Consider the following 25,676-nt stretch of genomic DNA (forward strand, 5'->3'; position numbering starts at 1 on the left):
TCGGCGAAGATCGGATTTCGGAATTTAGTGAGCAGCCCTTTTCGCATAACGCGTCGTTTGTCTGCAAGTGTGTCCCACTTCAGACTTTCTTTGAGATTTGTAACGCTCTCGCGATGGCTAAATGTGCCAGTCACGAATCTTGCCGCTCTTCTTTGGACTTTCTCAATCTTTTCAATCAGACCCAACTGGTAAAGGTTCTATACAGACGAACAATACTCTAAGACTGGTCGAACTCACGTATTGTAAGCTATGTACTTTGTTGAAGGACTCCATCGCTGCAGGATTCTACCAATAAACTAGAGTTCGCTTTACTCGTTACTTGTGTAATCTGATCATTCCATTTCAGATCATTTCGAATAGTCACACCCAGATACTTGACGGATGTTACCGCTTTCAAAGACTGGGCATTTATTTTGTTCAAAAATGGTTCTAATGCCTCTGAGCACTATGTGACTTAACTTCTGAGGTCATCAGTCCCTTAGAACATAGAACTACTTACACCTAACTAACCTAAGGACATCACACACATCCATGGCTGAGGCAGGATTCGAACCTGCGACCGTAGCGGTCGCGCGGTTCCCGACTGTAGCGCCTAGAACCGCTCGACCACCCCGGCCGGCTACCCTCTACAGCTCACTCTAATACTGTGGAAGTTATCCTCTGATGTCTTAGAAGATCTCCTGTCATTGTGTCCCTTCTTCTTGGCAGAGTTTTTCGTAAATTATTTTCCTCCCCAGTTCTGCGCGGAATGTCCATTCCTTGCCTTACGAGTTCACCTCATTTTGAACATTCTTCTGTAGCACCACAACTCAAATGCTTCTATTCTCTTCTGTTCCGGTTTTCCCACAGTACATGTCTCACAGCCACACAACGCTGTGATGTAGACGTAAATTCTCAGAAATTTCTTCCTCAAATAAAAAAAAATGGTACAGATGGCTCTAAGCAGTATGGGACTTAACATCCGATGTCGTCAGTCCCCTAGACTTAGAACTGCTTAAACCTAACCAACCTAAAGACAACACACACATCCATGCCCGAGGCAGGATTCGAACCTGCGACCGTAGGAGCAGCGCGGTTCCAGACTGAAGCGCCTAGAACCGCCCGGTCACAGCGACCGGCCTTTCTCAATTAAAGCCCTATGATTGATACTATTAGGCTTCTCTTCGCCAAGAATGCCCTACTGCCAGTATTAGCCCGCTTTTTATGTCCTCCTTGCTCCTACCGTCATGGGTTATTTTGCTGCGTAGGTAACAGATTTGCTTAACTTTGTCTGTTTTGAGAGCCCCAAACCTGATGTTAAGTTTCTCGCTGTTCTCATTTCTGCAACCTCTCATTACTATCGTAGACTGTGCATTCCATTCGGCAGATCATGTAATTCTTCTTCACTTTCACTCAGGGTAGCAATGTCATCAGCGAATCGTTTCATTGATATTCTTTCACCCTGAATTTTAATTCCACTCCCGAACTTTTATTCTATCTTTATCGTTGGTTTTTTAATATACAGGTTGAACAGCAGGGGCGAAAGACTAAATTCCTGTCTTACACACTTTTTAGTCCGGCACTTCGTTCTTGGTCGTCCACTTTTATTATTCCCTCTTGGCCCTTGTACACGTTGTATATTATCCGTCTCTCCCTATAGATTACCTCTATTTTTCCCAGATATTCAAACATCTTGCACCATTTTACGTCGTCGAACGCGTTTTCCAGGCCGACAGATTCTATGTATGTGTTCTTATGTTTCTTAAGTCTTGCTTCCATTACCAGCCACAACATCAGATCTGCCTCTCTGGTGCCTTTACCTTTCGTAAAGCCAAACTGGTCGTCATCTAACGCATCCTCAGTTTTCTTTTCCATTCTGCTGTACATTATTCTTGTCAGCAGCTTGGATGCATGAGCTGTTAAGCTGATTGAGTTGAAATTTTTCGAATTTTGTGGATGACGTTTTTTCGAAAGTTTGATGGTGTATCGTCATCTTATGCAATCTACGCACCAATGTGAATAATTTTTTTATTACCAATTTCCACCATGATTTTAAAAATTCCAGTGCAGTGTTATCTGTCCGTTCTGCCTTATTTGACCTTCAGTCGTCACAAGTTCTTTAAAATTCTGTTTCTAATACTGGGTCCGCTATCTCTTACTTATCGATATCTATTTCTTCTTCCATCACGCCCCTCCCCCCCCCCCCCCCCCCCCCCCCCTCACACAGGACTTCAAAGTATTCCGCGTGTAATGAGGCAGCACTCGACATCGCTGGTGAGATGGTGCCGCGGCATCTGAACCTTTGAGGTCAAGCAGAAAAGTAAGAATTTTACACTCAACTGAAGGCATGCGCGGAAAAATGGGTTAACACTCAAATGTAGAAGCTTAGAGATAAGTGTTGCCATCTACTGCAGGGTACGGGAACTATCAAAATTGACATTGGTTTCACCCCTAAATATTATTTTCGGTCGAGACCAATGTCGGTTTTGATAGTTTAGATTTCGTTGAGGATTCCGAATGATTTCATTCCATTGATTGGCGGGTTGTTTCTGGTGTGATATGTGACATCCAGGTCTCATAACCAGTGACAATGTGATTCAAAAATTCATCACCATCCTTTTCAGAGCGACCGAGAAACGTCAATGCAGCTGCCATTCGTTTGGTTTTGTGCTTGTCTGACAAAATGCGAGAAACTCACTTGACACAGACCTTTTCATTGCCCAGATCTGCACTAACAATCTCGTACAACACAGTTCCTGGAATATTCGCCAAGAATGAGTATAGTCCACTAATTGTGAAACGCCTGTCATCCTGAACTTTTGTTTCAGTCCTTACTTTGAGTCCATCAGTCACCACTGAGGGCTTGCCCGAGCAATCTCCATCGTGAACATGCTTCTGTCTGCCATTAAACATTATTCACCACATCCGAACCGACACTTAGTTCATCACATTAGCGTAAGCCTCAACTACCTGTCTTTAAATTTCAAGGGGTCGGACTTTTTGCGCCTCCAAAAATCAGGTAACAATGCGCACCTCACACTTGGTGGGTCGTCAGTTTTCTTTCGCATTTTAAAGTCGTTCAGCTGAGCAGTAAGCAACCGCATTGGACCTTAGATGCTGTCAAACTGAAATGGGTGCGTACCAAGGTAAGTTGTCGGTCAGCGGTGGTATTGGCGGTACCAGGTCAGGTCTAAAAACCAAACGTTATTTACTTTCCGAATGACCGTCATATTTACCAGATCCCTTCTTTACACATGGACAACTGTAAGTAACCTTCTCAAGGGTAACTAAATCAACTAACAATTTTGTATCCCTTAAAGAAAATTAATAACAGAGAAATACACAAAGATTACATTCTTGCGTCAAATATCGTTTACACGAAGCTATTTCAATGCTCTGTAAAGAATTTTTTTTTTTTCAAAATTATGTGCATGGAAATGTATATACAAGGATAGATCATAAACTCATGATTATTATTTCACGTCGTTCGGTTTATTTCTAGAGATATTGTCTCTTCATTCCCACAACTACCCTTATCGCAATGACTACACTTATTCCTAGTAAGATCATTATTTAAAACTGTAAAATACCTGCCAAAGTTTCTCACGTGTCCCCTGTTTTGTAATTATTGCATAGGGTGTATCAAAAAGAATGAACCGATTTTAAAAATTGATAACTATTATTTGACATATGTGCGTGAATAACGTTATTATTATTTAAAACTGTAAAATACCTGCCAAAGTTTCTCACGTGTCCCCTGTTTTGTAATTATTGCATAGGGTGTATCAAAAAGAATGAACCGATTTTAAAAATTGATAGCTATTATTTGACATATGTGCGTGAATAACGTACTATTGGAAAGAGCAAACTCTCGAGTTTTTATGGTTCCCGATAGGAAGCAGCAGTGTGCGCCCACGTCAGTTCTAGTAAAAATGGTGTCGGGACAACGGAAAGCTTTTTGTGTTCTACGCTTTGCCCAGTGTGGGTCAGTAATAACTGTTCAGCGTGAGTTTCGTGCTAGGTGTGGTGTGGATCCTTCTACAGCACAGAGCGTTAGACGATGGCAGGAACAATTCCGAGAAACAGGTTGTTTGAGTAAAGGCAAATCGCCGGGCCGTCCCCGAGTGTCTGACACAGACGTCTTACGCATCCGCCACAGTTTCGCAAGAAGTCCGCAGAAATCCGTTCGCCCTGCAGCTCGACAGCTCAACAGCTCAACATGCCCCCGATATCCGTCTGGCATGTTTTGCGTCGACGTTTGCACATGAAACCATACAATATTCAGCTACTGCAAGCTCTTCGTGAAGGTGGCAAAGGCCGGCCGGAGTGGCCGAGCGGTTATAGGCTCTACAGTCTGGAATCGCGCGACCGCTACGGTCGCAGGTTCGAATCCTGCCTCGGGCATGGATGTGTGTGATGTCCTTAGGTTGTTTAGGTTTAAGTAGTTCTACGTTCTAGGGGACTGATGACCTCAGCAGTTAAGTCCCATAGTGCTCAGCGCCATTTGAACCATTTTGAAGGTGGCAAACAGTAACGTGTGGAGTTCTGTAATTTCGTTATTGGCAAGATGGAGGATGACAGTTTTCTCGCCACGCGGAGTGGTCGCGTGGTTTGAGGCGCCATGTCACGGATTGCGCGGCCCCTCCCGCCGGAGGTTCGAGTCCTCCCTGGTGTATGGGTGCGTGTGTTGTTCTTAGCATAAGATAGTTTAAGTAGTGCGGAAGTCTATCGACCAATGACCTCAGCAGTTTGGTCCCTTAGCAATTCACACACATTTGAACATTTGACTGTTTTCTTCCTCACTTAATGTTTAGTGACGAGGCAACATTCCATTTAAATGAAAAGGTGGACCGTCGTAAGTAAGATTGCGGGGTACGGAACAACCACATGAAGTTGTACAACAGGAGAGGGACTCTCCAAACTTTAATATCTTTTGCGCAGTTTCAGGGGGAAAGGTGTATGGTCCATTTTTCTTAGACGAGAAATGTTACAGGAAGCACATATCTCGTTGTGCTTGAGAACGACTTCATTTACCAACAGGATGGGGCACCACCACACTGGCATCTGGAAGTGCGGGAATTTTTAAATCAAAGGATTACTGAACGATGGATCGGTCGAACTGGACCAAACGATTCAGCCGTACATTACTGGCCTCCAAGGTCACCGGACCTGACTCTATGTGATTATTTCTTGTGGGGGTTTATAAAAGACGGTTTATGTGCCTCCGTTACAAACAACAATGAATGAACTGAGACACCGCATAACAGCAGCTGTGGAAGCTGTAACTCTAGACATGCTCGCTGTAGTGTGGGAACAATTTGAGTACCGCCTTGACATATGCCATGCATCTCAAGGGAGATATAGTGAACACTGATAAAAAGATATGAAAAAAATTTTCAAGTTTCTCGTTCATCAACAAACAAAATTCATTGTATATGTTTATTAGAGGGTCTATACAGGACAATATTATGGAAATGAAAGAGAATGTAGATGAAAACAAAATGGGAGATACGATACTGCGCGAAGAGTTCGACAGAGGACTGAAAGACCTGAGTCGAAACAAGGCCCTGGGAGTAGACAACATTCCATTAGAACTACTGACGGCCTTGGAAGAGCCAGTCCTGACAAAACTCTACCATCTGGTGAGCAGATCTATGAGAGAGGCGAAATACCCTCTGACTTCAAGTGTTGACAGATGTGAAAATTACCGAACTATCAGTTTCATAAGTGAAAGCTGCAAAATACTAATGCGAATTCTTTTCAGGCGAATGGAAAAACTGGTAGAAGCCGACCTCAGGGAAGATCAGTTTGGATTCCGTAGAAATGTTGGAACACGTGACGCAATACTGACCCTACGACTTATCTTAGAAGAAAGATTAAGGAAAGGCAAACCTAAGTTTTTAGCATTAGAAGATTTAGAGAAAGCTTTTGACAATGTTGACTGGAATCCTCTCTTTCAAATTCTGAAGGTGGCAGGGGTAAAATACAGGGAGCGAAAGGCTATTTACAATTTGTACAGAAAGCAGATGGCAGTTATAAGAGTCGAGGGGCATGAAAGGGAAGCAGTGGTTGGAAAGGGAGTGAGACAGGGTTGTAGCCTCTTTCCGATGCTATTCAATCTGTATATTGAGCAAGCAGTAAAGGAAACAAAAGAAAAATTCGGAGTATGAATTAAAATCCATGGAGAGGAAATAAGGACTTTGAGGTTCGCCGATGACATTGTAATTCTGTCACAGACAGCAAAGGACTTGGAAGAACAGTTGAACGGAATGGACAGTGTCTTGAAAGGAGGGTATAAGATGAACATCAACAAAAGCAAAACGAGGATAATGGAATGTAGTCGAATTAAGTCCGGTGATGCTGAGGGAATTAGATTAGGAAATGAAACACTTAAAGTAGTGAAGGAGTTTTGCTATTTGGGGAGAAACATAACTGATGATGGTCGAAGTAGAGAGGATATAAAATGTAGACGGGCAATGGCAAGGAAAGCGTTTCTGAAGAAGAGAAATTTGTTAACATCGAGTATTGATTTAAGTGTCAGGAAGTCGTTTCTGAAAGTATTTGTATGGAGTGTAGCCATGTATGGAAGTGAAACATGGACGATAAATAGTTTAGACAAGAAGAGAATAGAAGCTTTCGAAATGTGGTGCTACAGAAGAATGCTGAAGATTAGATGGGTAGATCACATAACTAATGAGGAGGTATTGAATAGAATTGGGGAGAAGAGGAGTTTGTGGTACAAATTGAGAAGGGATCGGTTGGTAGGACATGTTCTGAGGCATAAAGGGATCACCAATTTAGTACTGGAGGGCAGGGTGAAGGGTAAAAATCGTAGAGGGAGACCAAGAGATGAATTCACTAAGCAGATTCAGAAGGATGTAGGCTGCAGTAGGTACTGGGAGATGAAGAAGCTTGCACAGGATAGATTAGCATGGAGAGCTGCATCAAACCAGTCTCAGGACTGAAGACCAAAACAACAACAACAACATGTTTATTAGTTTCAGGAATGTAGACATGCCAAATGGGACGATTCTTTTTGATACACCCTGTATAATGCAGTTATATACTGAAAACAAACATGAACCACAGGTCACTGAAGATGCCTCACAAATAAAAAGAAGCGAAATGCGTATGGCATAGAAATAAACAGCATTTCATTTAGTTGCACAGACGGACCACATCTCCTTGAAAAATGTGTCAGCTGGTCGCGGTGAGAGTCGAACTGGTTCCGTGCCTGCGAACGACCTGTGTAGCGGCGCTTACGACGAGAGCGGGCTGGCGCTGTTTAAGTTTACGGTCAGCTCGCGTGCGGCATGCACTGGTCGGGACTTCCCCGGGAGGAAATGAGCCAGCCAGTCAGCGCCCACGCCTCCCCTCCCCTCCCTTCCCTGCCCACTACCCTGACGACGTCACAACAGCGAACCTCAAAGGCACCTGCTCCGCTATCAGCGCTTAAGGACCGAACTCCACTGCTAAATCTCCTTGACGTCATTCCAGGCACGACTCCGACACGTAAACATAAATTCCGTGCTCCGACACTAGCACATCGGTGCCGACCGACTGCCGTGTCATCTTATGCCAATGGTGTCATTGGATGCGGTATGGAGGAGTGTGCAGTTAGTACATTGCTCTCCATGCCGGTGCCAGGTTTCTTGACTCCAGTCCTCCCACCAAGCTAAAATCTCTGGCAGTACTGGGCGCCGAACCCCCTCCTTCCACATGGCAGTTAACCGCACTGGCCACTCGGCTACCGTGGTGGACGACTTTGACACGAGTCGCATCAAATTTAGAGAGAATATCGCTGTAAGCAAATATTTTGTGGAACACGTTGAAACTTTCGTTCATTCTAGAGGCACGCACGGCAGATTCAGCGCCTCACATGTTACGAACACTCACTTACTGCTACTCCTAGCGAAGGAATTTTAACATCCAAGGAGGCTTCTCTCGCATTTCCAATCTGCCTCAAGCTATCAGCAATGGCGCAGTCAGCGGTTTACAGCAAAAGAAAAAAAAAAAAAGAGGACACTTTCGTCATCTCCAATTTTCAGTCTTGTTCTCTCTGGTGTAAACGAAAGGCGAGCGCGAACTAACAGCATTGTCTCCTGTTCGGTTCGTATTCGGCGGATCTCACTTGTGTTGCGCCCGTTGACGGTCTTTCGGCGTAACATTAAGCACAATTCCGCTCCACTTTGGTGTCAACAAAATATTTTCGCATTCGGAGGAGAATGTTGGTGATTGGAATTTCGTGGGAAGATTCCGTCGCAACCAAAAACTCCTTTCTTTTAATGATGTCCATCCGAAATCCTGTATCATTTCTGTGACACTCTCCCCCATATTTCGTGATAATACTAAACGTGCTGCCTTTCTTTGAACTTTTTCGATGTACTCAGTCAGTCCTATCTGGTGAGGATCCCAGGGAATGTAAATAGCACAAGAGTAAACTTCGTAATTTTTTTTTATTGAAGACGAACAACAACCGAATTTCCTAGGAAGTAAACAAGTACGGATTTGTACCTGTTACGCTGATTATAAGGTATATGAGAGACCTGATCATTCTCATTGCTTACGTTCATGCTGATTACATGGCTAAAGTACCACTGCTAAGTTTGAGAGTTTTGATGTTATGTAGAAATCGTTTACACGCAATCCCGCTATCTACCCAACAAACTACGAGGAGCGTTCAATAAGTAATGCGACACTTTTGTTCTTGGCGAGTTTCGGCTCAAAAAATTCCGAATTTGTTGTGAGAGATCGTAGAATGTTCTCGCTTCAGTGCCTGTAGTTTCGTGGAGATCCGATAGGTGGCAGAGCTATACGTAGACTTCAGAATGGCATTTGTAACATTCGTTCAGTATTAAGAGTATTGTTCGTCTGTATTGGACTCTTACCAGTTGGGTCTGATTCAAAAGATTGAGAAGGTCCAAAGAAGAGCGGCAAGATTCGTGACTGGTACATTCAGCCATCGCGAGAGCCCTAAGGAAATCGTCGTCACAAATACAAACGAACTTCTCCTCACACAAGTCCGCACACACAAGAGGATCCCACGAAACTTCATTGTACTTTCAAACAACTTACGGGAGTTCAGGCAGGTAATATTAACAGCGACCGCCAATATTTCGGCGGGAGCACACCCCGCCATTTTCAAGGAAAACTGCAACGGACAGGCGATGTACAGGCAAATTTAAAGCCTCGGTTTTTGGACTAATGCAGGAAATATAACACACACACTGAACACTAGTGCGACGAAAGATGACCAAAGTCACCGACATCGATAGTGAGACTACGAACTAGCAGGTGAGGTAACATTGACTCTATCCCTCTGTTTTTTGACAAGGGAGAGAGCAGGATTCCAAATAGTTTAAAAAAAACTCCATCCATGTTTACAAAGTTGCTCGCTAATTTAATCTCAACCGCCTCCTTAATAACACTGTCCCAATAGCTGGACGTGCATGCTATTACATAACATGGGGTGACCAGTATGTTCGGCAATAGCAGATCTACTTGGCTGCTGTAATCGTGTGTGCCGTTTATGCTCAGTGGATCGGTCCTCCACGGACCTGATAGTCTGACCTATATATGCCATGCCACAGCTACAAGGAATGCGATGTACTCCCGCCTTAGGCAAACCAACATCATCCTTAACGGAACCCAAAGCCGGCCGCTGTGGCCGAGCGGTTCTAGGAGCTTCAGCCCGGAACCACGCGGCTGCTACGGTCGATAGTACTATCATCAATCACGCTATGCACAGATGGTTGATAGCGCAACGCATGTACAATCTGTCTTTCACTGCAAACATTTTGACGAAACGTGGCCTCAAGATTGGACAGTTCGGCTGGCAAAGTCTCAGTGTCAGAAATGACATGTGCCCTGTGTACTAAGGTACGAAGTACCCCTTCACGCTGAGCCGGATGGTGACAAGTATTAGCCTGTAAATACAACTCGGCGTCAGTACGTTTCCTGTAAACTGCATGTCCGAATGATCCAAAACGTCAAGAAAGGGAAGGCAACCATCCTCTTACACCTCCATCGTAAAACGAATGTTCTGGTGGATCGAGTTCAGATGTTCTAGAAAGGCATTCAAATTCTCCCTACCATGAGGCCAAACAACAAAAGTATCATCAACATATCTGAAAAAGCAGCTGGGTTTCAAAGGCGCCGAGTCCAATGCACGTTCCTTGAAGTCTTCCATAAACAAACTTTTGATCACAGGAGACAACGGACTACCCATCGCAACTCCGTCCGTCTGTTCCTAACACTGGTCGCTGAATAACAAGTAGGTGGATGTCAACACATGCCGAAATAGATTCGATAGAACACCAAACCTAACCTCAACCACAACAAATCAGACAGACCACATCAAAACTTACTAAAATATCATTCAACTGCAGTCGCTCCAAAACACTTAAGAAATCAGCTGAGTTCCTGATATTATGTTCGCACTGACCAACTTGTGGACTCAACAGAGGAGCAAGATGCTTGGCTACACGATATGTCAGAGTGCCGATACTACCCACTAAAGGACGGAAAGGAACCCCTTCCTTCTGTACCTTCGTATAAAGCCAATTGTATGAAGTAGTCTATGCGACAGTTTGCACACACACACACACACACACACACACACACACACCCGCCAGATCAGCTGAGGGCGCTAATGTGCTGCTTCCTCAAATCGGGTAGGTGCGCCGGCCTCGGATCGAATCCGCCCAGCGGATTGACGACAAGGGCCGGTGGGGCGGCCAGCCTGGATGTGGCTTTTAGGCGGTTTTCCACATCCCATTAGGTGAATACTGGGCTGGTCGGACACCATGTTCAGGTCCAGTTACACGACTTGCAGACATTTGAAAACGTTCGCACTATTTCATGGCTTACACTAGATGCAGACATCCTGGGCTACACTCACTCCATCCCCAGGGGGGTATGGGGTGATGACAGGAAGGGCATCTGGCCACCCTCTAACATCGCCAGATCCATAGTAACAGGGCCGACCCCATGTTGAAGTGGAAAAGATGCCCAAAATTTCATAAATCATATTTTTTGACCTCATCGTCATTGAACGTCATAAAATCACTGAACTGCTTCACATCTGTCACCGTGCACATCAGGAACTATCTGCGATACAGCAGCTATTGAAATGCGAAAGTCACTAACCAATGTCTCCAGTTGCCAATAATCGTAGTGTGCATGCAAGCTTTCCTTTAGGTTGTGACGGCCATTGATAATTAATGTTCTGATTTTAAATTTCTTTCCTCGAATGTAATGAGCAGCCAGCGGAAAGCGCCGTACAACATACGTGCAGAGTTTTGGAATAATGCTGAGGAAAACTGGAGTTGCAATTTAGTGTTAGGTGCACTATCGCCACACATTTCACGCTGACGAACAAACTGAGACACACACTTCTTCCTTCCCTGAGCCATTTTGCTTTCCTCATCAAAAACAGTGCGCTCACTATGCAAAATGATCCTCTCTGAATGCCCAAGTTCTTGCCACGTGGCAGCAGCTATATCGTGTTGTATGATGTGTGGCGATTATTAGCACCAAGGAACAGTAACGTAGCATTCATCGGCTGCGCTCTTCCCATATTCCCTTCCGTTCCCTCTAGTGTAAAATTTCGTTCACATGTACAGGAAAGTGGTAGGAAACAATGCGGAATTGTCTGCGAATTCTAGCTCGCTTGTGTTCGGTACCATTCGCTCCGGTGTAAAGGGAGCTTTAATGCGCGCGGGACGTATTCTCTATCTACACCTTCATACGCGAAGACTGCAGCTGTAAAGAATGCCAAGGGACATCCAGTGAGAAAATGAGGTGTTTCGTGTAGAACATTGTTCGTGGTACGCTTTATTCATATTAGTCGACTAACTCAGCGCGCGCGCTGCTTCAACCACATCATCTGTATGGTCTGCACAGGTGTTTTTGTGTATTTTCCCTTTTGTTTTTTCTGTAGTTGAAGTTTTGTGTTGTTCACAAATTGCAATACCTTCTAAGCGTGACATGCACATTAAGGCCATAGAAGCATGGCCTTGTGAGCTAAAAGTGATTTTGATACTTGCAGGCGGAAGTCTTTGTTAATCATCCCATTTGAGTTCTTGTGGTGCTATTTGCATAAAAACTTTCACCCCTAACACATATTTCTTTAGACGACGAATACCACTTTCCGTAGCTTTACAGTTAAAAATGTTTTAATGTAATGAAATACTTGCATAAAAATTACACGATTTTTCCTTTCTTCTTCCAAGAATCCAAATACTAATTTTGTTAGCTCTAGCTTTAGAATTGCCTTAAAAGCGACACATTTTCGAGAAAACCTTTCGTCCCCTGTTTTATTCCCTTGGGGACGCAATTTAGAAAAATCCCCTCGTAAACTACGGCTACGCTATAAGATCGACACCGTCTAAAAATTTCAAGTTTCCGACCTTAGCGGATTAGGCTGGATGATAATGAGTTTGTCATTAGGGACATTTCCTTTTATGTATATACACTAAAGCGCGGAATAAACTGGTACACCTGCCTAATATCTTGTATGGCCCCCGCGAGGCCCCAGAACTGCTGCAACACGACATGGCATGGACTCGACTAAAGTCTGAAGTAATGCTGGAGGCAAATGACACCGTGAATCCTGCAGGGCTGTCCGTAGACCAGTAACAACACGAGGGGGTGGAGATCTCTTCTGAACGTTGCAAGGCATCCCAGATGTGCTCAATAATGTTCGTGTCTGGGGAGTTTTGTGGGGCAGCGGAAGTGTTTAAACTCAGAAGAGTGTTCCTGGAGCCACTCTGTACAATGCTGGACGTGTGAGATGTTACATTGTCCTGATGGAATTGCCGAAGTCCGTCGCAATGCACAGTGGACATCAGTGGATGCAGGTGATCAGACAGAATGCTTGCGGACGTGTCACCTGTTAAAGTCGTAACTGAACCTATCAGGGGTCCCATATCACTCCATCTGCACCTGCCTCACGCCATAGTTCCATGCTGACATGCAGCGTCCATGGATTCATGACGTTGTCTTCATAGCCATACACGTCCATCCGATCGATACAATTTGAAACGAGACTCGCCCCACCAGGCAACATGTTTCTAGTCGTCAACAGCCTAATGTCGGTGTTGACGAGCCCAGGTGAGGCGTAAAGCTTTGAGTCGTGCAGTCATGAAGGGTACACGATCGGACCTCCGGCTCGGAAAGCCCATATCGATGATGTATCGTTGAATGGTTCACACGCTGGCACATGTTGGTGGCCCAGCATTGAAATCTGCAGCAATTTGCGGAAGGGTTGCACTTCTGTCACATTGAAGGAGTCGCTTCAGTCGTCGTTGGTCCCGTTCTTGCTGGACCTTTTTCTGGCCGCAACTATGTGGGAGGTTTGATGTTTTACCGGATTCCTGATATTAACTGTACACTCGTGAAATAGTCGTACGGGAAAATCCCCACTTCATCGCTGCCCGGAGATGCTGTGTGCCATCGCTCGTGCGCCAGCTATAACACCACGTTCAAACTGAGTTAATTGTCAATACCTGCCATTGTAGCAGCAGTAACCGATCTAACAAAAAATGGTTCAAATGACTCTGAGCACTATGGGACTCAACATCTTAGGTCATAAGTCCCCTAGAACTTAGAACTACTTAAACCTAACTAACCTAAGGACATCAGACACATCCATGCTCGAGGCAGGATTCGAACCTGCGACCGTAGCGGTCGTGCGGTTCCAGACTGTAGCGCCTTTAACCGCTCGGCCACTCCGGCCGGCGATCTAACAACTGCGTCAGTTGTGTTATATAGGCGTGGCCAACCGCAGCGCCATATTCTACCTGTTAACGTATCTCTGTATTTGAATACGCATGCCTGTACCAGTTTCTTTGGCGCTTTAGTGTAACTGCATGATTAAGCAAGAAATGAAAGCTGTATCTCTAATTTCGGATTCTCGCTAATGGCAGTCTTGTTAGCATGTGTGCATGTATACAGTGATAAGTGCAAGAAAAATTGCTGGTAGTAATAGCAGTGTGTGCGGTGTTCGCGCCAAGAAATTCTATTCAGGGACGGTTTGGACAAACGCGAGGATGATGAGAATTCCTCGCACTCACATTAAGATCGTGAATATGTTGCTGAATGCAAAGCCGTTGAAAGGTGGCTACACTGAGCCACAGCGCCAGAGATTGCGCCAAAGAGTATTATTCAGCCGCCTCCACTGGCAGTGTTTGTTGAGATGTGGTAGTGGAGAGTTCTTATTGAGAAGTAGCAGTAGGCAGTGCTTGTTGAGATGTAGCAGTGGTGAGTCGTTGTTGAGAAGTTCCCATGGAGAGTGCTTGTCCAGATGTTGTCATATTGTTTTGATGGGCTAGACACCAGATATTGTTGAATTGGGGATGCTGTAATGATTAATGCTTTTCGTCAATATATATGAAGGTAAAAAATTCCTTTTTTTTATTATTTCAATGTCTTAAACAATAATGCCTCTTGGTCACAGGTTCAGTCAACAAAGCATCTGGCTCGTGTTCTTGTATTAGATTGTATTTCTGCTTTCTATGAGCAACTATCGTAGTATTTCTGTTTTTTTTTAATTACTTCAGTATAAATGGTGTTTAAAATATGTGGTCTTATTGAGGAAGAACCCTGCCAGATGTGTACGTTGAATCACACTTCCACACACAGAACAGCTACACTTGTGTTTTGTTGTTTCGTAGGTTTTATAGTTGCTGGGGGCTTGATTAATTAATTGTGTTAACGGAAGTTTTCTTTCATTCTTTGTTGTTATTCTATGCAGTCAGATTGCGTACTAATACTGGTCAGGGCCAACCGGTTACGAGACTGCGTAACCGTACATTCAGCTACTAAAATTAAAAAATTATTTGCATTCTATATAATTAAGCCCCCATGCACCGTTTCTAATCACGTAAATGTGAATAATTCTTTAAGCATGTAAACAATGTTAGGTTGTCTTCCTTCCCACTGTTTACTTGAATTTAGCTTACATATGATGGCATGATTGTTGTCGTAATGCAAAATTCAGTGTCATCATCTGAATCAATTTGAACCTTTTACATTTGTATTTTTGAGAGGTTTCACAGTAATGTTTCGTTACTTCGGCCAGCAAGCAAACGGTGGTAAGTCAACGGTAACTAGTGTTATGTGCACCCTGTTTGCAAGTGACCAATATTAAGTACCTATTAATTTCTAAGAATAAAATTTTGCATATAATTTACTGTTTTAAAAATATGTTGTTACTCTAGCAATATCTGAAAAGCCCGCCCGGTTAGCCGCGCGGTCTGACGCACTGCTTTTCGGGCGGGAACGAGCGCCTGGTCCCCGGTACGAATCCGCCCGGCCGATTAGTGTCGAGGTCTGGTGTGCCGGCCAGTCTGTGGATGATTTCTAAGGCGGTTTTCCATCTGTGTCGGCGAATGCGGGCTGGTTCCCCTTATTCCGCCTCAGTTACACTATGTCGGCGATTGCTGCGCGAACAAGTTCTCCACGTCCGCGTACACCATAATTACTCATTCCGTACTGTCGCCTAACTAACAAAATATGAGAGCACGGAATATCAGACCAGCTATCTTACTGCATTGAAGGCTTTCTAACAAACAGAACACAGCATGCCATTGTGAATGGAGACAAATCTTCATTTAAGTAACTTCGGTCCTGCCACGTGATAGTGTTATAGGGCCATTACCTTTCTCAATATACAGGGTGATTCAAAAAGAATACCACAACTTTAAAAATGTGTATTTAATGAAAGAAACATAATATAACCTTCTGTAATACATCATTACAAAGAGTATTTAAAAAGGTTTTTTTTCACTCAAAAACAAGTTCAGAGATGTTCAATATGGCCCCCTCCAGACACTCGAGCAATATCAACCCGATACTCCAACTCGTTCCACACTCTCTGTAGCATATCAGGCGTAACAGTTTGGATAGCTGCTGTTATTTCTCGTTTCAAATCATCAATGGTGGCTGGAAGAGGTGGCCGAAGCACCATATCCTTAACATACCCCCATAAGATAAAATCGCAGGGGGTAAGATCAGGGCTTCTTGGAGGCCAGTGATGAAGTGCTCTGTCACGGGCTGCCTGGCGGCCGATCCATCGCCTCGGGTAGTTGACGTTCAGGTAGTTACGGACAGATAAGTGCCAATGTGGTGGCGCTCCATCCTGCTGAAATATGAATTGTTGTGCTTCTTGTTCGAGCTGAGGGAACAGCCAATTCTCTAACATCTCCAGATACTGTAGTCCAGTTACAGTAGCACCTTCGAAGAAAAAAGGACCAAAAACTTTATTGGCTGAAATGGCACTGAAAACGGTCACCTTAGGCGAGTCACGTTCATACTGAGTTGTTTCCCGCGGATTCTCAGTGCCCCATATACAGACATTGTGACGGTTGACTTTCCCGTTAGTGTGGAAAGTTGCTTCATCACTAAATACAATCTTTGAAACGAAAGATTCATCTGTTTCCATTTGAGCAAGGATAAAATCACAGAAATCGATTCTTTTAATCTTATCAGCTGCAGACAGTGCTTGAACCAATTTCAGACGATAAGATTTCATAACTAACCTTTTTCGTAGGACTCTCCATACAGTTGATTGCGGAATTTGCAGCTCTCTGCTAGCTCTGCGAGTCGATTTTCCTGGGCTGCGAACAAATGCTTGCTGGATGCGTGCTACATTTTCATCACTCGTTCTCGGCCGTCCAGAACTTTTCCCTTTGCACAAACACCCATTCTCTGTAAACTGTTTATACCAACGTTTAATACACCACCTATCAGGAGGTTTAACACCATACTTCGTTCGAAATGCACGCTGAACAACTGTCGTCGATTCACTTCTGCCGTACTCAATAACACAAAAAGCTTTCTGTTGAGCGGTCGCCATCTTAGCATCAACTGACGCTGACGCCTAGTCAACAGCGCCTCAAGCGAACAAATGTACAACTAAATGAAACTTTATAGCTCCCTTAATCCGCCGACAGATAGTGCTTAGCTCTGCCTTTTGTCGTTGCAGAGTTTTAAATTCCTAAAGTTGTGGTATTCTTTTTGAATCACCCTGTATATAAATGACGTAAGAGATGACCTCAGAAGTTCCAAGTGTGGTGTCTTGTACCGTAAGGAAGCAAAGGAAGACGATGTTGGTGTGGGTGACTGGTATCCTCTTTCTAAAACACAAATGCACACCTGGTTTATTAAGGTTCTTTGTTTGCTTGTACTGGATACTTTACTTGTATAGAGTCCACATGCTGTGGTACAGGCTCAACAGTAATGGTCCTCTCGCAGACAGTGTCGGTAATCTTGCTGCAGCCACAAATCTGGTGACTGTGTACTGCCGTAAGCTGTGACGTGAACTGGGCCGGCTCCACAGATGAAGGCGCCAACCGCGGTCAGTGTGAGTCAGTGAGGCCGTCCCGTCAGTGGTGCCGGCCTAAAGGCATGCTCTCGAGAGGGCATTGGCGGCGTCTTGCTTGCAGGTGTGTCTCTGGCCTCTCTCGTGATAGGCGCGCTTCATCCAGCGCCTACTATTGATCTTCCAGCTACATCTTTGCCGCTAGATTACGCCAGTACGCCAAGAGGCTATTCACGGATGATACTGTTGGACACAGACATGTCTCGATGCTAGAAAATTGTTGCGAAATGCAGAAAGACCTGTCTCGATGCTAGAAAATTGTTGCGAAATGCAGAAAGACCTGCAGAGGAATGACCTGTGATGCAGGGAGTGGAAACAGACACTAAATATAAACAGATGTAATGTACTACGAATACATAGACAGGAAGATCCTTTGTCGTACGGTTATAAAATTTCACAAGAGTCACTGGAAGCAGTTATTTCCATCAAGTACGTATGAGAGTGTATATGGAGCGATCTGAATTGGGATGACAACATAAAATTGTGTGTAAGGCAGATGTCACCGAGATTCAAGGAATGGATCTTCAGGGCAATGAGTCCATCAACAAATTACTTCTCCGACCAGTACTTGAATACTGCGTGCCAGTATTGCAACTGCACCATATAGGACTGATACAAGAAATAGAGAAGATCCAAAGAAGAGCAACACGTTCCATCACAGTTTCATTTAGCAAGTGCAGAAGGGTCACAGAAATGCTCAGTCAACTCCAGTGGCAGACGCTGCAAGGGAGGCGTTGTGCACCACGACGCGGTCTACTGTTAAAGTCCACAGGGCGTACATTCCTAGAAAAGTCAGCCAATATATTGCTTACTGAAACCACAGGACAGGACAGATAGAACAAATTGTGGGAAGGGGCCAAAATAAGGGGCTGTCAGTTCCATTCGAACACATATAACTTTATTGAGTTGCCCAAGCATTACAGCGCAAATTTTATCCTTAAATAATATTTCAAATGAGCCTCAAGGCCCAAACAATGCAAGACTTGACATGTCAGGAACTTTCCATTTTAAAGTGGCTGAAGGCCCACGATTGAAAAACACAACTACAAAGCCTCATCCAGAAAAAAAATTATTTTAAATGAGATTGAAGGCACAAACAGTGCAAGACTTGACAGGTCAGGAACTTTCCATTGTAAAGCAGCTGAAGGTAAATTATTTAAAACTCAACTAAAAGCATACAAATTCAAACCATCGGCTATGAGCCATTAAAATACACAATCAAACACCAATAAGAAAAGGCAGTACAGCCAGTGGGTCGGTCTGCACTATAAATATTAACGTTCGCTTAGGGGAGACAGGTAGTCGGCCCAACCATCCACAATCCGACGACAACCCAACCGACAGACCGTCAAGGTGAGTTCCGCTCCACACTTCCACCAAGGCTCCGCTCTTGCACCAAAATTCCACCGATGCTGGCAGCAGAGACTGTGGAGCCAAACAAGAATGGATCCCAGACAAGGTGTGGACGACCCGAAAACCCACGTCGTTTAATCAAACGACCGACTAACTCAGAGACTGTACGCCGACAACACTTAAATAAACTCGTCAGTGAAAATCACATAACTACACACAGCCCCACGAACATCTGCATGAGGACTAGACGATGCTCACGGCAGTGACTGTGCAATAACGAGGACGAACCACGAGCCGTTGCACACGGCCAACCCATAAGTAATCGCCGGCCCAATACACGTCGTCTAAGTCGTCCCCACTCAAAACATGTGTGTCAGCAATCATCGGGCAAGTGATGGTTATCTGCCTCTTCCTGACGCTGCATGCCCCACTGGTGCTACGTCACGATTGCGCCAACCGACAAACTGCTACACATCAGTACGGAAACAGCACTAAAATAACTGGGCAGGAGGTATCACAAGCTGCACACAATATCACAAACACTTGGACGAACAACGCGACTAACGGTAAAAGCAGTGACTATGCAGTGACGAGGACGAACTACGAGTTGAGACACACACACCTCCAACCCATAAACGATCGCGAACAATCACGTCGTCCGGTAAGACAACCAACAGACGATCAACCAAGATCGTCCCTCTTGAAACCATGTCTGCCGGCAACAGTCGGGCTAGTAATGGCAACCCGACCGACTCCTGCCGCGTCCCAACTGTCCGACTGCCAGGTGCGAACTCCACTGCTGGCGCGTTGCGACTCACTGCCAGATACGAACTAACTTCTCAACACACGACAACCGGGAAGAAACAGCAGTCCAGCAGTGGTAATACGGCGGAGCATATATACACCACTGGCCATTAAAATTGGTACACCACGAAGATGACGTGCCACAGACGCGAACTTTAACCGACAGCAAGAAGATACTGTGATATCATTAGCTTTTCAGAATATTCACACGCGGGGGGCGCCGGTGGCGACACCTACAACGTGCTGAAATGACGAAAGTTTCCGACCGATTTCTCATACACAAATAGCACTTGACCGGCGTTGCCTGGTGAAACGTTGTTGTGATGCCTCGTGTAAGGACGAGAAATGCGTACCATCACGTTTTAGACTTTGATAAAGGTCGGATTGTATCCTATCGTGACATTGCTGCTCGCGTTGGTCGATATCCAATGACTGTTAGCAGAATATGGAACCGGTGGGTTCAGGAGGGTAATACGGAACGCCGTGCTGGATCCCAACGGCTTCATATCACTAGCAGTCGAGATGACAGGCACCTTATCCGCTTCGCTGTAACGGATCGTGCAGCTACGTCTCGATCCTTGAGTCAACACATGGGAACGTCTTCCAGGCAACAACCATCTGCACGAACAATTCGACGACGTTTGCAGCAGCATGGACTATCAGCTCGGAGACCGTGGCTGCGGTTACCCTTGACGCTGCATCACAGACAGGAGCGCCCGCTATGGTGTTCTCAACGACGAACCTGGGTGCACGAATGGCAAAACGTCATTTTTTCAGATGAATCCAGGTTCTGTTTACAGCATCGTGATGGTCGCATCCGTGTTTGGCGACATCGCGGTGATCGCACATTGGAAGCGTGTATTCGTCATCGCCATACTGGCGTATCACCGGGCGTGATGGTATGAGGTGCCATCGGTTACACTTCTCGGTCACCTCTTGTTCGCATTGACGGCACTTTGAACAGTGGACGTTACATTTCAGATGTGTTACGACCCGTGGCTGTACCGTTCATTCGATCCCTGTGAAACGCTACATTTCAGCAGGATAATGCACGACCCCATATTCTGGATACAGAAAATGTTCGACTGCTGCACTGGCCAGCACATTCTCCAGATCTCTCACCAATTGAAAACATGTGGTCAATGGTGGCCGAGCAACTGGCTCGTCACAATACGCCAGTCACTACTCTGGATAAACTGTGGTATCGTGTTGAAGCTGCATGGGCAGCTGTACCTGTACACGCCATCCAAGCTCTGTTTGATTCAATGGCCAGGCGTATCAAGGCCGTTATTACGGCCAGAGGTGGTTGTTCTGGGTACTGATTTCTCAAGATCTATGCACCAAAATTACGTGAAAATACGAGGGCTCTCCACAAAGTGCATTACGTTTTGGAATTAAAAATAAATAAAGTATTGGAATTTTTTGTTATATACAGATGAAAGCCACACTTAAATACTACTTTTCTACATAGTTGCCATTTAAATTAAGGCACTTATCGTAGGGATGGACGTGCTTGGAAATTCCTTCGTCGTAAAATTCGGTGTGATTTTTGTGGATTTCCTGGAAAGAGGCATTACAATAAACTCTCAAAGGTATTGCCAAACTCTGCACAACCTCAGAAGAGCAATACAAAACAAGCGCAGGGGAAAGTTGGGCTCAAAGATCTTGCTGATTCACGGCAACGCCCGGGCCCACACGGCAAATGCCACTCGTGAAGTTCTCGAATCTTTTAAGTGGGAGTTGTTTCCTCATCCGCCGTACAGTCCCGACCTGGCACCGAGCGACTTCCACTTATTCCCAGCAATGAAGAAGAGGTTGGCTATGCAGCGTTTTGATGACGACGCACAGCTTCAAGGAGAGGTAACCACGTGGTTAAAGGCGCAGGCGGCCGAATTTTACGACGAGGGAATTTCCAAGCTCGTCCATCGCTACGATAAGTGCCTTAATTTAAATGGCAACTATTTAGCAAAGTAGTATTTAAGTGGGGCTTTCATCTGTATATAATAAAAAAAATTTCCAATAATTTATTTATTTTTAATTCCAAAACGTAATGTACTTTGTGGATAGCCCTCGTATAATCACATGTCAGTCATAGTATAATATATTTGTTCAATGAATACCCGTTTATCATCTGCATTTTCATCTTGGTGTAGCAATTTCAATGGCCAGTAGTGTAGATAACGTCTGCTGTTTCCCCTCGCGGGCGGGCAAGGCAGCAACTCAGTAACACCAGTAATTGAATTAATAAAACGAGGTGGCAATACAGTAAAAACAGAAAGTAAAAAAAGAGAGAGATGGCACGAACACGAGCCACGCACAGCTCACTTACTCGTACGCACGTCTCGCGGAAAGATTATCAAGACCAAACTAGAGAGATTTGAACTACATGCAGGCTTATCGGCAATCGTTCTTCCCGTGAACCACACGCGACAGGAATAGGAGAAGGGGAACTGCTACTCAAAGCGTCCTGCATTACGCCATAAGATGCTCTGTGGAGTATAGATGTAGATATAGGAGTATATGTCGATAAAGCTGACCTATGGGATCATGTAATTAACTAAAACACGACATCTCGCCTGAGAACCCTTTTAAAACGCTGTCTTACTTCTGCACCGTCGTTTCACGCAGTAAGTAGCTCGATAACTAACGCGGCCACACGCCCCTAACGCCTACGCATCAGCGTGGTGCTGTTGTTGAGGGCCGTGAAACCCAATAGGGGAAGGGCTGCCCTCGCGATAAGACGGGCCCTAAATTAAAGGGTCGCGTGCTGCCCTGTTCCGCCGGACCACCTGCCTTTCTAGCCCGCGATAGCACGCCGGCCAGGAAGGTAAATTTGGCTTGCAAATGGTGCTCCCCCTGCGCGTATCGACTGCGCCCTGGTGGTCAGGAGAGATGGAAGTCCTTGGCCCGTCCTCCGAGCCCTTGGCTGCGGTCCGCTGCACGCGCCTGCACGCCACACTATACATCCCCTCGAGGACACACGCCAGCGTGGCTGGAGCCCGTGAGCGCAGCAGCCATATCCTCCGCCACACTCCACTAAACTGCAGTTGCTCCGAAGCACATCATGTCCTTTACGTACACTGATGAGACCAAACATTATGACCACTGCCCACCGCGAGAATGAATGCAACGTGGTGGCGAAGCAGCCCATGACGCGGTAAAGAAAGTACACAAGCGGGACAGAGGGGAAGAGACAATCATTGTAGCGACGACAAGGGTCACCAATGACGCTATACGTAGTCTTCAAAATGGCGTCTCTAACGGAGATACGTTCAGACCATAGAGCTGGGAAACCTAAGATATTAATGGGAAGTTACAGACCTGGCACTTAACAAAAGCACGGCGAATCGTTGGGCAAGGGCAAGGCGTCTGTCATCATCGTAACAAGATTGCACAAACCTGTGCGATCTCCAACGTGCTGGCTTGCCTCACGCAACTGTGACTCTCCACAGCTGGATCGTGCGCACTCTCTCATTTGAGGTGATCGATGGATCACAGTCGATCATCTTTCTGCTCAGCTGGACGTCTGTGTTGGTAGTGCTGAGACACTGGTCCGTCAGTTGCGGTACTGGAAGGCGTGTGTCCACTTTGAACAATAGTGTATTGACAACTGTCATATGTATAGCGTACGTTGGGGGCAGAACTGACTGTAGTTAATATTCCTTTGCCAGGATGGGTACCCTCAACTTGAATGTCTTTGCTCAGCGTTCCCTAACCTAGAAGGCTGCTCCCATGAGTGGAAGCTAGAACAAGCAACCACATACTCCGAGCAGCCCTGATAGAACTGTTTCCCTGGAACCCTTGATGTCGCCAACAGAGCCCCATCGTTTAAGCCATCCGAGCAATTCATTGGATGGCGTTGTAGTTGGTGGGACCCACAAAAGGACCATTTGGATTTCTTCTGCTTGTCCATCCGTGTCAGTTCGCCTTCCCTATTTCGTCTGTTTCTCCCACGTTACAACTGGTCGCTGTACTCACAGACCAAGACAGCTTTTTTATTTCGATTAATTGTTCATGCCTGCCATTCTGATGACGTTATGGGTCATACCAGATAGGTACTATCAGCAGGTTCAATATATTCGAAGTTGTCTACCTGCCTATGTAATACTTCCACTGTCCAGTTGGACCAGTATTGCACTTGGCCCAGCCCACTGCTCAGCATGACCCTACGGTGTGGTGTTTCAGGGTTTCAACGGGGAGGACAGCGTGCTGCTGCCACTGGCGCTGGCGGGGGTGGTGCTGGTGCTCGTCATCATCATCGCCGCCTGCTACGCCATCCGCAGACACCGCCACAAGGTCAACCGCCGCCAGGCCATTGGGGTGAGTCTGCGCCACCAGTTGATGCCCATCGTCATTGTCATGTGTATAGCGTATACTCCTTTGACAGACTGGGTACCCTCAACTTGAATGTCTTTGCTCTGCATTGTGTGTTACTGCAGACGATGCTGTGTACTGCAAGCATCCTGCATAAATAATACACAAAAAGTATAAGTGTTCCACAGGGATCAGTGCTAGGTCCAGTATACTTTTTCCTGTATATTTTGTATCTACCCATGCCTAGTGTACTCCAAGGTTATGTGGTAGTTACAGCTGTCACTGTGCATATCAAGCTACATAGACAAATTATGGCTGGAGCCCACTCATGCCTGTCAAGGATCATTTTCAGGACTGTTGCTACTTTTTCCCTATCTCAAGAACATACCTGCCAGCTGTGGAATGTGATGCTACATCATCAACACAGCCAACAGTTTGTGCTTCATATCACAAATTTTGGACGAAGATGCAAGTGTCCCCCAATGATTACTATTAGCCCCATTGTGATTTCCTACACATAAACCTACCCACCACTGTTGGATACCAAGACTGAGTCATTACAACAGAAGGTACCATACATCTCATGCCATCTACACACAGTATGATCGAAAAATGCTTGCGTCTCTCAGAGATCACTGTTAGGATCCTACTGTATCTGGAGGACCTCCAGACGACCAGTGGACTTTAAAGCCAACTCATTAGCACAACTGGAACTGTGCACCTCACGCCAAATAAATAAATTGTGGGGTTAAAATACAGGTGGCTTCTGAGACTCATTATAAGTGTCATAGTTATTTTACGTGTTTCTTAAGGGCCTACACACCACCAGTTGACAATGAAGCTAAGTCAGCTGTGAAAGTCAGGCCACCCATATAAATCACAGCTGACTGTATTTGTAAAAAAACATTCAACAGCGTGGAACGAATAAAATATTTTTTTTAGTTAAGACAACCTGTTTCGACAGACTTTGCTGTCATCTTCGCATCTTAAAAATCTTTTTGTTGTGAAACGTGATCATTTTACGTTGTACCTCAAGCCACATTATCATGTGATGTGAGGTTCAACGTAAAATGAACATGTTTCACAACGAAAAGGTTTCTAAGACCTGAAGATTACAGCAAAGTCTGTCAAAGCCGGTTGTGTTGAATAATGAAATATGTTATGCAATCTAGGTTAAATGTCTTGTAGCAACTAAAACGACTCTCTTTTCCAATATTCTCAGATTGAGAAAATTCAATCAAATTGCACTTGTGTGCCTAAAGAATCACTGTCAGAACTATTGCTACTTTTATTCCATCTAAGGATCCTCCCCACCACCAGAGGCTTTCCCAGCTATGCCATTAGCACAGCCTGCACTGTCTATGTCACGTTCGTAAATAAATTATGAGGTAAAGATGTAGACGTTCCCCGAGGATTGTCATACTTCATGTACCTTAAAACACTACCCAGCACGAATGTAACCCAAAGTTATGTCATTAACACAACACTGTCCATCTCTCACCACCTACCAAATCGCAGCCTAATGCACTGGTGCACTTCTATGATCACAGGTTAGTAGTTACTTTTTCTGTATCCAAAGGACATTCCCACCAACAATAAGTGACCTATGTTATACAGCACAGTTAGTTTTGTGCACTTCAAGCCACATACACAAAATCTGTATATATAATTGGGGTGTTCCTCGAAGCTGTGACAGTGGCAATTTTTCCTATATCTTAAGGATCAAACCACCAACAGTGTACTTGGAAGCTAAATTGTAGCCAAAAGGAGCTGGCGCCCTCAAGGAGCATTGTTAGGATTATTGATTCTGAACAGCGGCCTTTAACGCTATGTCACAGGCGCA

General features: G+C 45.1%; 1 protein-coding gene across 2 annotated transcripts in view; it reads left to right on the forward strand.

Annotated features, from left to right (window-relative positions):
• LOC124551045 (putative protein TPRXL) overlaps window positions 1-25,676 on the forward strand; it is a 567,200-nt gene that overhangs the window by 440,317 nt on the left and 101,207 nt on the right. For both annotated transcript variants that reach the window (XM_047125908.1, XM_047125909.1), the window contains exon 6: window positions 23,705-23,839. In XM_047125908.1, coding sequence (XP_046981864.1) covers window positions 23,705-23,839 — 135 coding nt within the window. The remainder of the gene's footprint in view (window positions 1-23,704; window positions 23,840-25,676) is intronic.

This window comes from Schistocerca americana, chromosome 9 (genome assembly GCF_021461395.2).
Source record: "Schistocerca americana isolate TAMUIC-IGC-003095 chromosome 9, iqSchAmer2.1, whole genome shotgun sequence".
NCBI classification, from domain to species: Eukaryota; Metazoa; Arthropoda; class Insecta; order Orthoptera; family Acrididae; genus Schistocerca; species Schistocerca americana.